The sequence below is a fragment of the Mytilus galloprovincialis genome, chromosome 2 (genome assembly GCF_965363235.1).
Source record: "Mytilus galloprovincialis chromosome 2, xbMytGall1.hap1.1, whole genome shotgun sequence".
NCBI classification, from domain to species: domain Eukaryota; kingdom Metazoa; phylum Mollusca; class Bivalvia; order Mytilida; family Mytilidae; genus Mytilus; species Mytilus galloprovincialis.
The window spans coordinates 52487532-52503505 of NC_134839.1; the positions used below are offsets into that span (position 1 = coordinate 52487532).

General features: G+C 32.0%; 1 protein-coding gene across 1 annotated transcript in view; it reads left to right on the top strand.

The window, feature by feature from the left end:
• Positions 1-648: 648 nt before the first annotated feature.
• LOC143063820 (CCN family member 1-like) overlaps positions 649-15974 on the top strand; it is a 29642-nt gene continuing 14316 nt past the window's right edge. Inside the window, exon 1 of the mRNA XM_076236204.1 lies at positions 649-1083. Coding sequence (XP_076092319.1) covers positions 946-1083 — 138 coding nt within the window. The 5' untranslated portion in view covers positions 649-945. The remainder of the gene's footprint in view (positions 1084-15974) is intronic.

The following is a 15974-nucleotide window of genomic DNA, read 5'->3' on the forward strand; positions in this document are numbered from 1 at the left end:
TAAAGTTAACGACGACGGACGACGGATGCCAAGTGATGAGAAAATCTCACTAAAGGGCCAGATGATCTAATAAAAAACTGGAAGGGAACTTAAGATGCTTCGTAAGACTACATTAAACATTTGATCTGCATGGAAGCATTGAAAATTGAGTATGTAGTGCACCAAGGATTTGTATTAATTTTGTAATAAATCATTGATTGTCATAATAAAAAAATCACTTCAATATCACAATGAGAAAATATCACATGAATAGCCTAAAACAGTTTTGTCAATCATACTTCTAAATATTACAAGTATCCGTATTATACCAAAAAAACTGGCATTAAAATGTGATACTAAAAACTTCACAAACATTGAATATCTTAAGAACTTCTGTTTTTAATTTACCCTATCAATTAATTTTGTTACTTAAATATTGAGTAAACATCGAGTAATCGATATTGAGATCAAGTGATTAATTGATTGCTGAGCGTGATTAGTTACAAAGTGTACTTCCGTTTAGTTAATAACAGAATCCCATAACCAGGTTCAAATGCATATATCCATTAAATGCTAGGAAAATCTTTGAAATAAAGCTGTAATATATATCTCAATGTTTAGAAATACTAATCCGTATATATGTTTTATACCCTGTTGTAAATGGACTAGATCGATTTTAGCAACAATGCTGTATATGTCTTTATAGAGACGCGTTGACAATTGCCGAGCAATTCGCGTGTTTTCAAATACAAGATAGATTTCTCACGGCACAGTAATTTGTTTAACGTAATCTCTAATCTTTTTACTGTAAGACGTCAGTTAAAAGGACTCCGGTATTGATACAATTGACATTTTCAGCTCGGATATTGATATACATAATATTGAGAAAATGTAGAGGGATTATACGTAATTGAATGTTGATTATAAAATTGAAAAACTCGTTAAAGAAGATATAATATATTGGCAATGGAAAATTTATGTTTTGTGACAATTTTAGTTTATGGATTTTTAACTAACTTATTGAATACTGCAACTGCAGAAGAACCGTGCTATGGGTGTCAGCTTTTTAATGTTAGAGATAAGGAACAGAAATCACGGAGAGCGGTAACTATGTTTTACATGTATAATTGTTTGCATTAATTTTTTCCCTATGTTTATTTCTATAGAAAACAAAACTGTTAATATATTTTTTTCTTGAATTTTTTTTCTTATGATGCAACCTTAATTTATATTTGAAATTGTTAAAATAAAAGATTTTTTTTTTTAATATGAATTTAAGGTTTTTCATTACATCAATGAGAAAGAAGCACACAAAAACACCAAAAGACACCCAGAGGTCCGGCAACATACATTAAATTTTGTACTTGTAGGGTCAAGCTATGTCGTCTAGGTCTATAAAAGTTGTGAAAAAATTTACAGGGAATTCAAAAATTTAAAAGCAACACCAAAAATAAAAGTTACTGTAAAATGCATGTACATTTTGTAAAATTTGTTTTATCATGTATCAAAAGTTCTATGTAAATATGATATAAAGTATGTATAAATTGTATCAACAGATTAGAAATTCACTTAGATTTTAACGTTAAAAAGTATTACCGACATCGGTGTCTATAATTTTGTAATAGCATAATTGGATTAAAACAAATACGAAAACAAATTGCCCCTTTCGAATGAGCTTGATTGGGGATTTAACTTTTTTTTATGCCAACAAAACAATAATTTAAGCTTATATGTTCGTAAATTAACCCTAAATACGTCTATTTGCAACTTTAAGAAAGATGTTTGATCGGTTATGTCTTTTAAATGCTTTATGACTTATTCTCATAGCCCAATTCTAAAGGTTTTTTTAGACAAGAAAAAAATGGGCTAAATAGATTAATTTATCTGGAATTATTAGTATTATTTTCTAAAGCCATATTATTCTAACATATAATTGCTTTTTTAGTGTGCCTCCATAGTTCAAATGTTCTAGTCTGTGTTAAATTGAACCCTTGTTGTGTTCATTTATCGCTACACTTAAAACTTTCTGTGCGGAGATTTAGATGGAATGGCGGACCAGTTTAAGTCTGTGCCACGTGCTTCTGTCGAACGATGTCTGGCATCTTGTAACCTTTAATTAATGTCGGCGTACTGGAGCAATCAAATATCATAATATATTGATAAGTAATAAAACTTGATTAACATGGTACGAGTATCGGATTATAATCAAAATTCATATGAGACGGGTTACATGAGGAAAGGTTTTAGCATTTTGCTCGATATATGATGTTTAAGATCTAATCTGGAATTATCAGAAACCTGCAAGACGTAAGAGTTAGTCATACTAAAATCAAAAAACGCCCGGTTAACATTTTCAACTTGGATGTTTTTGGATTACCTTTACCGTTTACAAGCTTTCTAAAGAAGAGATTTTAATTTTAATTCCTCTGGGAAAGCTAATTATTATCAGATTGTAATATTTTTTTTTCGTTATATAAACTAATCAATATATTATATGTAGATGACATATTTTTAAACAAACGAAATTAGTTGTAAGTACGACAATCAGTTTTCGCATTCTCAAAGGAATGCGATCGAGTACCTATTCAGTGACAACCATTTCAGCTGTGAGTTATTTACATTCATCAAGAAAACAAGCGTTGACACGGAAGATAGAAAATATTTTTTTTAAGTAATCAGATGATATTAATGTTTTCACAATATAATACATGTACAATCTTTCCTTTCATCACCGCCTGTCATTGTCAACCTGGCCGTTTCCGCCATTCTTTAATACGTCTGTGTCTTCAGACATTTCTTAATAATTAATGTTGTTGATTGAGTAATTTATAAATGGTTGTGATGGAAATTGTCCTGAAAATCAAAAGCCATCTATAAGAACTTATCTATAGATTAAATTACGAGGAAGTTCAGCTAAATTAAGCGTCTTCTAGCAGATGAAATCTAATTCTATTTATTTGATTGACAATCAACGTTGAAAGGAACATCTTTAGCGGAATTAACTTTTTAGTAGAAAAGGAAAGAAAAAATGATCATGATGACACACCGGCGACATGTTAATATTTCATCACGACGTTCTTCTCATCAATTATTTAGACAACATATATCAGATTGGAAATTTCTGTGTTATCTTAAAACCACTTCTTTTTATGATTGTTGCAAGTTATTTTCCATTATTGTTACAAAATCATTAATTTCATAAGTCTTCAGTTTTGGCGTTCATTAATGTAATTTTATAATTAAGAATGCCAGTCAAATTTTAAGTGTCGTAAGTCTCGAAACGTGCCGAGTTGTCTGTTGATTGCACAGTTTGTTTCGCTTTTGGATAACATCTCATTGCAAATGAGTACCCCTTACTAAAAGTAAAAATATACCATTGAAAGTACGTAATATGTTTAATGTTAGTATGCAAAAATATAATTTGACAGGTAACAGTTGGGAGTAAATACATCTTATTCAATAAGTTACATTAGGGGATGTAACGGTTAGGTTATTTTTTTTGACGTTACACAAAATTGACCAAGGTACGGTTGAACTGATCGGACAAGAGTGGTGACGTTTGATTTTAAGGTGAAGGTTAAGATCAACCCCGGTTTTGGTGGGGGTTCGTGTAGCTCAATCTTAAGTTTTCTTTGCATGCTGTTAATTTGTTCGTCATTTCAAATATTCATCATGATCTATATGATTATATTGTTTTTGCATAGTATACATGGTATAGGACATGAAAGTTATATAAATCACCAGTGTAAGATATTTAAATAGTTTAGCGTTATGACGTTACGCACAGTGTTCGGTTTAGTAATGGTAACGTTACTCGACGTAGTTTTCAATTATTTTCAACCGACCTCTGTACAAAACGTCAAAGCTTTGCACAATTTTTAATGCAGCTGGCATTTTCATGTTTAACTACTCATTTAAAAAAAATAGACTGTTTACATGACTGATTGTATACTTTTGACAATTCAATAAACTTTATTTCCTCATAATCTTAACTTAACGAAAGTATACATTTCAAATATTTGTCACTGCCCAAGCATGTCAATTGTTGCAAAATGGTTATCCTCTATGATGCTATGATGCAAGTATCTAAGTCTGGGTGTATACATCGCGTGGAAGCAGCCAGTACCGAAGTTGTTTAGGGGTTTAAGACAATAAATGTTATAAACCCGCCTTCAGCTGTAGTTTTTGAACTACAGTTAGAGAATAATTTAGGGTATTTTTATCCGTACTATCAACATCCCAAATATGTGTCTTTCAAGAAGATTATAAATAAAAAAAAATAATCCTCGTTCGGGTCAATGGCAGCAACAGCTACTATATATCTTCTCTTTGCTTGATCTATGATTTCAATTTCATCCTCAGATTTTTGAATGAAAACGTCAGTTTGGAATTTTTCATTTTATTTAAAATTAAAAAGTGATCTACAGTCCTTGAATTCGAGTAAGTCTTTTTCACATGGATCTGCTTGTCGGATGCATGGAAATGACTGTTAGTGTATACAACAAACATTCGTACTAGTAGACACGTACATGTTACTAGGTTCCAAAGTCGAAAGGTTCTGTATTATAGAAAACTAATTATTCATCAAAAGCTTCGACGCCTTTAAGATCAGTACATGGTTTACAAAACTTTGATGGAAGTCAAATTTTCTTGTTGATTTATTACCTTTTAAATTGTTAAAAATTATCTCCAAAAAATATATCATTACACAAATGCCAGAGCTCTGGTCAAATGCTAAAAACACAACAATGCTAAACTTTCAGTCAATGGAAAAAAAAATATATAATATATTACGTTACATTGACGTTACGTGCAAAAAACGTTCAATTTGAACGTGGTAACATTTTGGGGAGACACGGACAACTTGATAGAAATTGTTGAAAAATTTAGTGTTTCCTTAGCATTGACGGCTTAAACGACTCTTTAAAAAATCACATTTCAGGATTATATTTGTTTCATAGTTCATTTGTCTATCACAAGTTTAAATTACCCTTAATTATCATGGTACTGAAAAAAATCTTGAACAATGGCTCTATGGTAACATTTAAGGGAGACACGGAAAAATCCTGAAAAAAAATAAAATGAGTGAAGTTATGTTAGAAATAAAAATGTTTTCGCAAAATTCCATAAAATCACATTTTCATGTAGAGGTGGCGAACCGTTTCTATAATTTATGTGAAAATATTATAATATCGAAGTGGTTGCTTTCATTTTTGTATACTTGAATTTTCAAATCTTACATCTCTATGGAATTTCGAAAATGACCGCTAAATTGCGAACTGACATAATATTTATCGTGACCGTTTCACATCATAAATATGATCATATTATATCCCACATGTACAAATTTCATCGAATTCCATTCAGTAGTTAGTATTTTTTCTTCGTTTATACTTGGATGGTTAGTAATTGTTGTTACGTCTTACACGGCAAAAATGGCATTAGGAACACGGATTTTTTTTTATTAATTATTAATATGTAATAATACATAAAATCATTTTTTTTTAAATCAGGTTTTATTTAATTTCGATTCAAATAATGAATCAAGACCAGTATTTATTTAATAAAACGCAGAATTGATATGTTTTTGTCCTACTTATGCATCAAGAAATGGTCAAATGAAAAATAGACCGAATACCGTGCGTAACGTCTAAACATATCTGACTGTGGGCACGAACTGTACTCGGTAAACTTAATGGACAATAAAAAAAAAAATTGCAGGGCAAATGAAAAATAAAGAAATAAATATTTCTGACAACGCATTTTAATGAGTTGGTCATAAATCTTAGTTTTAGAAAAGTAGACATAACCCTTAAATACTAACCATGCTAAATTGGCTTTTTCCGCATTTACATACAAAAGATAACTTCACAAAACACTACAAACATCTTGAGATTTCAAAATCGTTTAGTATCGGTAATTTTAACTAATAGATTTACATGTCTGGGTTTTTGTATTCCCCCTAGAGAATCAAAACTACATTCAGTAACTGGTTGCATGTCTAAGAGTCATACATATATTTTAAGACTTTCTGCTGAAAAGAAAAAAAAATGTTTCAATCAACTCGTCACTTGAAAATTAATTTTCCTTATAGGGAACAAACTTTATGATGAATTACAGTTAAATTATACTGCTGTTTGCATTCTACTGCGAATTGTTAGTTTCCGTTAGGCATTAAGACGGATCCATACAGTCTTCCTGGTTGCGTGTCTGAGAGAAATCAACAAACTACGACTTATATTTGGCGTAAGGAGTCATAAAGTCTTGTTAATTTAATTGCCGGCGAAGAAATTGAAATCTCTAGGGAATTGTGTTTCATTTCCAATCTTGAAATTAGATTGAAAACGACAGTGTAATGCATAAGCCAAAAACTACATGAACTGTTGCTTGAAAATTGACGACTTTTTTTAGGGGCTCTAAAAGGCAGTCCCGAAACTTTCTGTTGGAAAAAACCTGTTGCATGTACATTGACACAAAAACGAGACATTGTTTTGTTTTTGCAAGCATTTAAATGACCATTGAAGCAATATATTAGACATACTTAAAACGGTTTATTTTTTTCTACAAAAAAGAAAACCTTATTGTCAATTTTCCAAAACTGATCATAATCTTATTAACATTATTTTTTTATTAAATTTTAGCTTTTTTAATGTGAGGACAAGATCAATTGTTGTTTTTTGGTGTTGTTAAATTTATTTTATTTAAAGGGTACTAGTGTTGTATTTGTGTTTCGTGTTTATGGACGAAAGAGATGTGGAATAAACGTAAACGAGACAGTAACCTAACGAAAACAAATATTCGACGACATTTTAATTTCAGCACACAGCCTTATTTTTATCAACAAATTTAAGACAATTATTCCTCATTTGTGTAGATTTGCCGGCCTAATAATATTTGACCGAATCGAGATTTTCCTACTGTTTAACTGTACATTAAATACCCAAAGTCCAGCAATCCATTGCTCAAACCCCAATTAGGTTTGGATACATATACGTTTTACACTTTAAATGTACGCCACAAAATAGGTTTGGAACTAATAAACGACATTTGTTTTTCTCGTGTGCTTCAAAAATTCGAATAATTTTATTGAAGAATAATACTCAAGTTATTGAGTGGAAAGAGAAGTTTGATTAGTTTTTTCTTTATTGGGGACATAACCCAGGACGACAGAATAATTACCAACATCAAACTTTTGTTTAGAAGTTCATAAAAATACATTTAAAATATTCTGTAGATGAGCATCCGGTCGCAAGAGATTTGAAACCTCGAGTTTTTTTGTACAATATTTTTACACTAGTATACTGAAAATTCTTTATCGAAATGAATAACGCATATCATGGTTACGCCAAGGCATTTATTAAAGGTGATTTAATTTCCATGAGACTCAGCAATAGAAATGTACTATATAATCGAGCTCTGTACACATGACCATATGGTTTCAAGAATGGACTTTCGGAAAACCTGGTGTTAATAACAGATTTTATATTTTACTTTTTTCACATATTGTATGGAGTCAAGAGGGCCTGCAGCACAACATTTTGACATCGGTCTATTGATGAGTTCTATATGTCTGTTTTTGTCATTGAGCTGTTGTCTCGCCAAAATACATGTATATTGTATATACCACATGTTGATTTATTCATATATATTCACGCATACTAAGTTTGGTTTATGTTTTGAAGTTCACAAACACAAATATAATTTCATCGCAGTCGTTTAAATTCTGCATCAGAGTAAAAAGGTTGATTTATTTAGTTTACAATGATATGAAAGAAATACATAAAATTTTCAAATGACTTTTCATAACAGATGGAATATACATATGTATGACTTTGTACTCGATAAAAAAAAAGTCAACTTTTTGTTCGGCACTATTTACATATTTAAATCCTATTCAAAAGAGGTGAGAATTTCTCACCAAATAATAAAAACTTTAATCATTTTTATAGAAAAGATTTTTAATATAAAAAGTCATAGATGCAATCTTATGAATCTCTTTTCAGGTGATCTATTGAAATGTTAGAAGTAATAAGTATTATCCGGTTTAGAAATGACTCAATTATTATACAATAATTTATTACGGTGCAAATGTTTAATTAAGTTCTAAATCTTTGTAAACAGAAAAGGGTGGTAGCAAGGGTTTTCAACCAGAAAAGACTATTAAGTACGTTTAAAATCCCAAACAAACTTGTAAATTATTAAATATTATAAGTAGATTTTATTTGAATACTAAACATTTACACTTGTTTGCAACAATGTCTATAATTTAAATTAAGATATTAAATTAAATAACGCGGAATCTCTCCTATACTTATTATGAACACAACAATTAAGTAATAGAGGTGGTACTATATTTATAATTTTTAGTACCGGTACTATATTTATAATTTTTAGTACCGTTTAAAAAAGAAAAAAGTAGAATCACAAAAATACTGAACTCAAAGGAAAATCAAATCGGAAAGTCCATAATCACATGGCAAAATCAAATGACAAAACACATTAAAAACGAATGCACAAAAACTGTCATATTCTGACTTGATACAGGCATTTTCAAATGTAGAAAATGGTGGATTAAACACGGTTTTATAGAAAACAACATGTTAAAAATTTCATGCATCTGAAGCGCTTTTCTTGATTAATCTTCAGCAGTAATGCTCAATGCTAAGTATTTTAAAAAGTCAAGGATGTCAGTTGAAGAGCTATATACGACAAACAAATCTTTCCCTTTTGGCCCCTTAAAAAAATGATCAATCGAAGGTCAACTTTGTCTGAAGGAGTTGAAACGTAAGTTTCAAAAAAAAATTATCAAATTTATAAACAGACCATTTTTAAAAATGTTTGGTATTAATCATGTCAGTACTCCTGTACTGACATCTGAGCTAGTTATACCCTCGAGGCACATGCACTGTTCTCAGAAAAAATCCTATATACCTTATGTAAAGGTACATAGGATTTTTTTTCTGAGACGAGTGCCTGTGCCTCGAGGACTGATAGTCCATCAGCAAAGACCCAGTGCTGTAAAATATTGAAAACAACACGTGATAAATTGCGTCTAAAGCGTTTTTCCTAATCTACCTTCACCAGGAACGCTCACTGCCAAAAATATTTGAAGATGTTTGAACATGCATGATATTGTATATAACAATTATTTGTTACAAGCATTTTGAACCTGTTGTAGTTTTTTTATGCATGCCACACTGAGTTTTACTGTTCGTATTGCTGTGAGTTTCTTTATTTTACATTTAGTAGGGATGTAAAAGGGGTGTTTGACATTTCGAAGCCTCTGGGATTTATTAGTCTTGTGTGTCTTTTTATTTTTTATTCATTTAAATGTTTTGGAGTTTAGAATGGCGGCCATTTTCACTGAACTAGTACACATTTTCATTTAGGGGCCATCTGAGGCCCAACTACGGGTGCAGGGTTTTCTCGCTGCGTTGAAGACCCATTGGTGGCCTTCGGCTGGGTATCTGCTCTTTGGTCGGGGTGTTACACCCCGGCCTTTGACATATTCCTCATTCACATTCTCAATTTTATTTAATTTTTGAACTTCGAAATAAAGTTGGAAATCTCGAAAGGTATTAAGGTAGTCATCATCATCAACTCTAACATTTGTATATACGTTTAGGTAAAAACTTCTAGAAATAGATTTACGCCCATTTTCACTGAACTACATGTATATAGTACACCGTTTTGTTTTGAAGCCAGCGGAAGTCCGCCTCCGGGTGCGAAATTTTCTTGCTGTGTTGATGACTTTTTGGTGAAGTCTGACACGTTCCTGATTTTCATTCTCAATTTTATTAAAGACAACCCAGATAATTCTGCAATTACACCTTTTAGAGACAGTTTGTATTTAGTATTTCGAACAAAATTTTACTTATAAGTTTGTCATCAATTGCTATAATACTGGTATAAAGGAATCACTCAAACTACAAATTGACATATAATATGTCTCTCCTGTAATCAGTTATTAAGAAATCTGAAGCTAGTATGTTTATATTTATCCGTCAAAGGATTTTCGGATTTTGCAACCAATTCATCATATTGAGAATTATATTTCCGGAATCGGATTAACTTTTAAAAATAGGCAAAGAATAAGGACAAATTAATTATATCAACGTAACAAACAAGATTATCAAACAGTAATCTGTTTCAACATAATTTCATTCTCAATTTTATCTAGTGGATTTTCAATTATATGAATACTAAGTATAAAATTCCGGCAGTCTTCAATATGAATTCAATGCCAATATTACTCCGTGTTCCCCTTTTCTAGTCTACCATCTGATTAGTCTTATCACAAGATTTTTATTTGTCTCGACAACCTTTAGTTGACTTATTACTTTTATCTTGCTATTGGGTGTCCTACTATACAGATACAGCCCTACAGATATCGCTATGCTGTATCTGTATACTATACAGGGTTGAGTTCAATATCGTACAATGTAGCAGCTATGTAGCGGCTACGTAGCTGCTATCAATATCTATGTAACAACTAGACTTAGTCTATACATGTAGCTACACGTTCAATAGTCAAAATCTACGTAGCACTACGTAGCTGCTACGATATTGAACTCAACCCAGATATCGCTTTATAGCTTCGCCCACTTCCGGACTGAGTATTGTTTGAACCTGGGTGATCTCAGAATGTGTATTGCATTCCAACGACGTATCAATTGCAAATTAACGATGACTTTTATACGTTCTGTTTGTTTTCAAACATTTCTTCAGAGCAATAAGAATCACAACAATTTTCTGATAACATATACACATTAACAGCAGTCTTTTCTACTATGACAACTATCGATTTAAAATATTGTGTAACAAAAACAACCGTGTCAATTTCAGCATGCATGTTTAGTGAATGTCGAGTCTGAAGCGTAGGACAACTCGTACACTTCTGTTTCAAATTGGACAATGTTTTGTTATTTGTTTTTACTGTTGAAATTATTTGTTATGTTAAAATAGATAATTATTCACCTTGAGCGATGTATTATTGTTGACCATTCGAGATTCTTTTTTTGCGAACCCGTCTACAGCTAAATGTGTGATTACTGTATCGTATTACTACACGGGCCGCAAGGGATTTCAATTCGAAAATAAATGCAAAACATGTGTTTTTGTGTCTTTCAAAACACAAACAATATATAGAATTAATTGCAGGATAAAGACAATAACTGTTTAGTGTCTTTAAATATCAGTTGTACTCGGCTCGCATACACCTTGTTTCCTAGCCTCGTACACATGCAGCTGATATTTAAAGACACTAAACAGTTTTTGTCTGTATAATATATACATAATTGCCCCCGTTGTTGTCTTATGACATGTTTCATAAAGTTTAACATCTCATGTGAGTGCGATATCAGCTTCTACGATACTTGTGTCCCATAACCTTTTAAAACTTTTTATTTTGGGCCAACATTAAAAATATCTTTGTTTCCCCTCACCCGACTGAGGTTGACAGGGTATGGGTAGGTAGGTAGGCAAATTATTTTATTTTATTCCTTGATATGGTTTTCTATATTGAATTTGTATAAAATTCAACAGGTAAGGCTCAAGTCAAGAAAAGTGGGGTATTCCCTGTATTCTAATTCAGTGTACACGGCCCAGTTTTCTGGTGTTAAAAAAAAACAACCAGTATACAGGGACCTCCTTATTTTCCTACTCATTCAATGAAATGAAATTTACTAAAGCCACATTCTACTTGTGATAACAATGCTTAATGATAGCAAGTATTTTTTTAGTTAAAAAATGAAGCTTATTTCAAGTCTAATTTGATGCATAATTAACTCACAACAAAACAATTCCTTTGTTCACCAATTCATACCTTGATCATCAATTATGAGATGACAAAAAGATACATGTATGATAATCACTTGGGAATTAAAATTCAATGAATAAAAATTTTCAATAGACATGATAGAAGTGAACATAATTTAGTTATGTTCAGTTACACCTGGATCATGCAGCTTGGTCAATTGATTCCTAAACAAAGATTTGTATGTTTTTATCGAGTTCTAGAAGAAACAAGGCTCCTAAAATACTTTTAATAAGTATTTACGAATTCTACTGATGCAGTTATAACATTAAAACGTGCCCTTTTGTAATTTTCATGCCATAAATTGAAAAAGGAAATCCCATTTAAACTGGGTTTTTTTTACACCAGAAAACAGGGACGTTCCCTGAAAGCAGGGAATACATGTATCCCACATTTCCTGACTTGTGCCCAACCTGTTCAAAGACAAAGTAGATAAATTTTAAAGCACGATTCAGACCATTTTTACTCAAAGTCTTTAAGATTTTATCCTTCAAACAGGAACAGAGGTTAGACACAAAGCAAATCAAGATGCACTCAGCGGGTTAAAAGATGCTTCAGGTTTTTTTTTATTTTCAAAAAAGATGACCCTTGTAAACAAATCGTGTGGCAAAGCATTTTGCTTGTTTCCTTGATTCCGAATCATGTAGGCGCTTCCTTGCAAACTTTCTTGATTTAAAACGCTCGTTGACTACAGCATCGGAAAGGTATCACCAAAAACCAACGCTCGTTGACTACAGCGTCGGAAAGATAACACCAATAACCAACATAGCAAAAAAAAAAAAAAAATAGTGGACAAGAATGGCCAATAAAAATTTTCGGGTCGCGGTGATTTTACCGGGTCGGTCGTGTGAGGGGAAACAAACAATATTTTATTTTTGGCCTTGTTCTACATGTATATGTGTATGAATAAGGAAATATGGTATGATTAACAGTGAGACACATTTTTACTAGCGACCAATTGCAAAGGACATGAATGTAAGCATAATATATATAATAGGCCTAACAATAACGAAAACCTACATTTGTATACAGTGAATTAAGTTACACTAGATCATTGTCAAATATTAGACGATTCAAACGAAAAAAACCAACAGCCCGGTGTAAGCCTTAAATAATTAACGAAAAATAAATGTGACAGACAGCAATTAACGACAACCACCGAATCACAGGTCCTTGACTGCGGACAGCAAAACAAGGAATACGACGTAAACATGTTTGTGAGCTCTCAATTAACCATGGGATAACTGACCGTGCAAGACTTACATGGATAGTCAATTTAGTTCAAAACCCCAATCAGCATTCCTGGTACAGTGGTACCAGAGCACTACACAAGAATCAGCTGTAAAATATATTTACTTAAATTTACCACTTACTTTGGATTTAGCTCTATTGTTGAAGCATACGATAAAAAGATCATAACATGTCATTATTGATATCAAATATATTATCAACCCTTGGTCAATATCAGTCCTCAAGCGTTCTCTTGATTGTTACCTACATTCAAAGTTCTCAAACCTCAATTGTTGGGCGTTTGCTGCCCGTTGAAGCGAAACATGTGCTAACTGAAAATATGCAGACTTTCATTTAATGGCATTCTGCTGTCTTGTAACAATTAAGGGCACCTATATAAGATCAAAAGCTACAATTTCCATCTTATATGATTTATGTGTATAGATATAGACAATTTCATGTTTGACTGCTGAAAGCTCCGATGGAACTTCCGAACCCATTAACGGTAATCATTGAATTGATTGGACAGATTTATGAATATCACGTGATAACTCGACCGTATTATGAAATTGAATAAAATCACGACAGAAACCATCTACGGCAAGTTTTAAAGGACTTTTTTTTACTTGATAGTAAAAGGATATTAAGTTAAAAAAAATGAATAATCTACTGACATGAACTTAATGAAATTGTAAGATGAGTTGCATGGTGAAAAAAAGGGTGAACATTTTGTACATGTGCACCTGTACAAATCAAAGAAATGAGAGAATAATTATCCAAGACATCTATATCGGACATATATACAAAATTCAATGATGTGTAGTGTTACTTTGTCTTGAATCTTCTCTTATATATTTTGACTTTCTTAAGAGGGAAAGAAGCAAACCAAGAAATTACGACCTATCGAAACCTGTAAGCCATAGCCAATAAAACAAATTGCCATTCTTATTCACTTCCAATCCCTCCAATCATTTATTTGATCTTAATTATCACGTTTCCCGATAATAGCTTCTAGTTTCCCGATAATAGCTTCTAATTTCCCGATAATAGCTTCTCGTTTCTCGATAATAGCTTCTCGATTTGATAGTTTTTTGTTAATATTTTGTTATCTCTCTAATTTTTAACGGGATTTTTGTGACAAAAATGTCGGTTATTGATTTGGGGATGTACGGCGGGCGGGCGGTCGGTCGGTCGGGCGGGCGGGCGGCAATCAAATGTTGTCCGTGCATTAACTCATGAACCGTTCAACCAAAGCTTTTAAAATTTTAATATGTTGTTACTGACAACTAAATGAAGGTCAAGTTCAATAATGGCGATTTTGATTTTTACCGTTCAGGAGTTATGGTTCTTGAAAGATTGAAAAATGGAGTTTCCAGTCGTGTCCGTGCATTTACGCATGAACTGTTCTACCTAAGCTTCCCAAATTTTAATATGTTGTTACTGATGACAAAATGGAGGTCAAGTTCAATAATGGCGATTTTGAATTTTACCGTTCCGGAGTTATGGTTCTTGAAAGATTGAAAAATGGAGTTTCCAGTCGTGTCCGTGCATTTACGCATGAACTGTTCTACCTAAGCTTCCCAAATTTTAATATGTTGTTACTGATGACAAAATGGAGGTCAAGTTCAATAATGACGATTTTGACTTTTACCGTTCAGGAGTAATGGTTCTTGAAAGATTGAAAAATGGTGTTTCCAGTCGTGTCCGTGCATTTACGCATGAACTGTTTTACCAAAGCTTCCAAAATTTTAATATGTTGTTACTGATGACAAAATAGAGGTCAAGTTCAATAATGGCGATTTTGACTTTTACCGTTCCGGAGTTATGGTTCTTGAAAGATTGAAAAATGGTGTTTCCAGTCGTGTCCGTGCATTTACGCATGAACTGTTCTACCTAAGCTTCCCAAATTTTAATATGTTGTTACTGATGACAAAATGGAGGTCAAGTTCAATAATGACGATTTTGACTTTTACCGTTCAGGAGTTATGGTTCTTGAAAGATTGAAAAATGGTGTTTCCAGTCTTGTCCGTGCATTTACGCATGAACTGTTTTACCAAAGCTTCCCAAATTTTAATATGTTGTTACTGATGACAAAATGGAGGTCAAGTTCAATAATGACGATTTTGACTTTTACCGTTCAGGAGTTATGGTTCTTGAAAGATTGAAAAATGGTGTTTCCAGTCGTGTCCGTGCATTTTCTCTTGAAACATTTTACCAAAGCTTTTGAAATTTTTATATGTTGTTACTGGTGGCAAATTAGAGGTCAAGTTCAATATTGACGATTTTGACTTTTACCGTTCAGAAGTTATGGTTCTTGAAAGATTGTGAAATGGCATTTTCATTCACGTTGTTGCATTTACTCATGAACCATTCAATCTAAGCTTTTCAAATTTTAAGATGTTGATACTGATTGACGATTTTCACTTCAACCATTCATCAGTAATGGTTCTTGTGATATTGCCAGGACACAAATAAATATTAATAAGTCCGGTTTGCTGTCGTTGTGACAGCCTCTCGTTCAGATTAATATACAAGTATCGTTTAGATAAAATATATATAATTATCATCAATTCAAAACAAAAAATCTTTTCTCTTATTATATTTTACATTGCACAAAGTCACGTTTTTCTTCAGTAGACTGTTTTTTTTATGACATCTTTATATTTTAATCTAAAATTTTGAGTTGGAGGTGCACTACTCGATACTTTACCCTGGGAACCATGGTTTATAGAACAAAAAAATAAAAATGTTATTGTTCTTTGAAATAGCTTTCAAAAACTGCGTATATTCTTAAATCTAATCGATTGCGAATACTAAAAAGTGTTCTCAGATTTCATAAAAAATAAAATCAACGCTGGGGATTTAAAAAAACTTAATGTTCATGAGTTAATATTAAATTATCAAATATAACGACATCAATTTTCCTTTTAAGTCTTCAATGCATATTTGT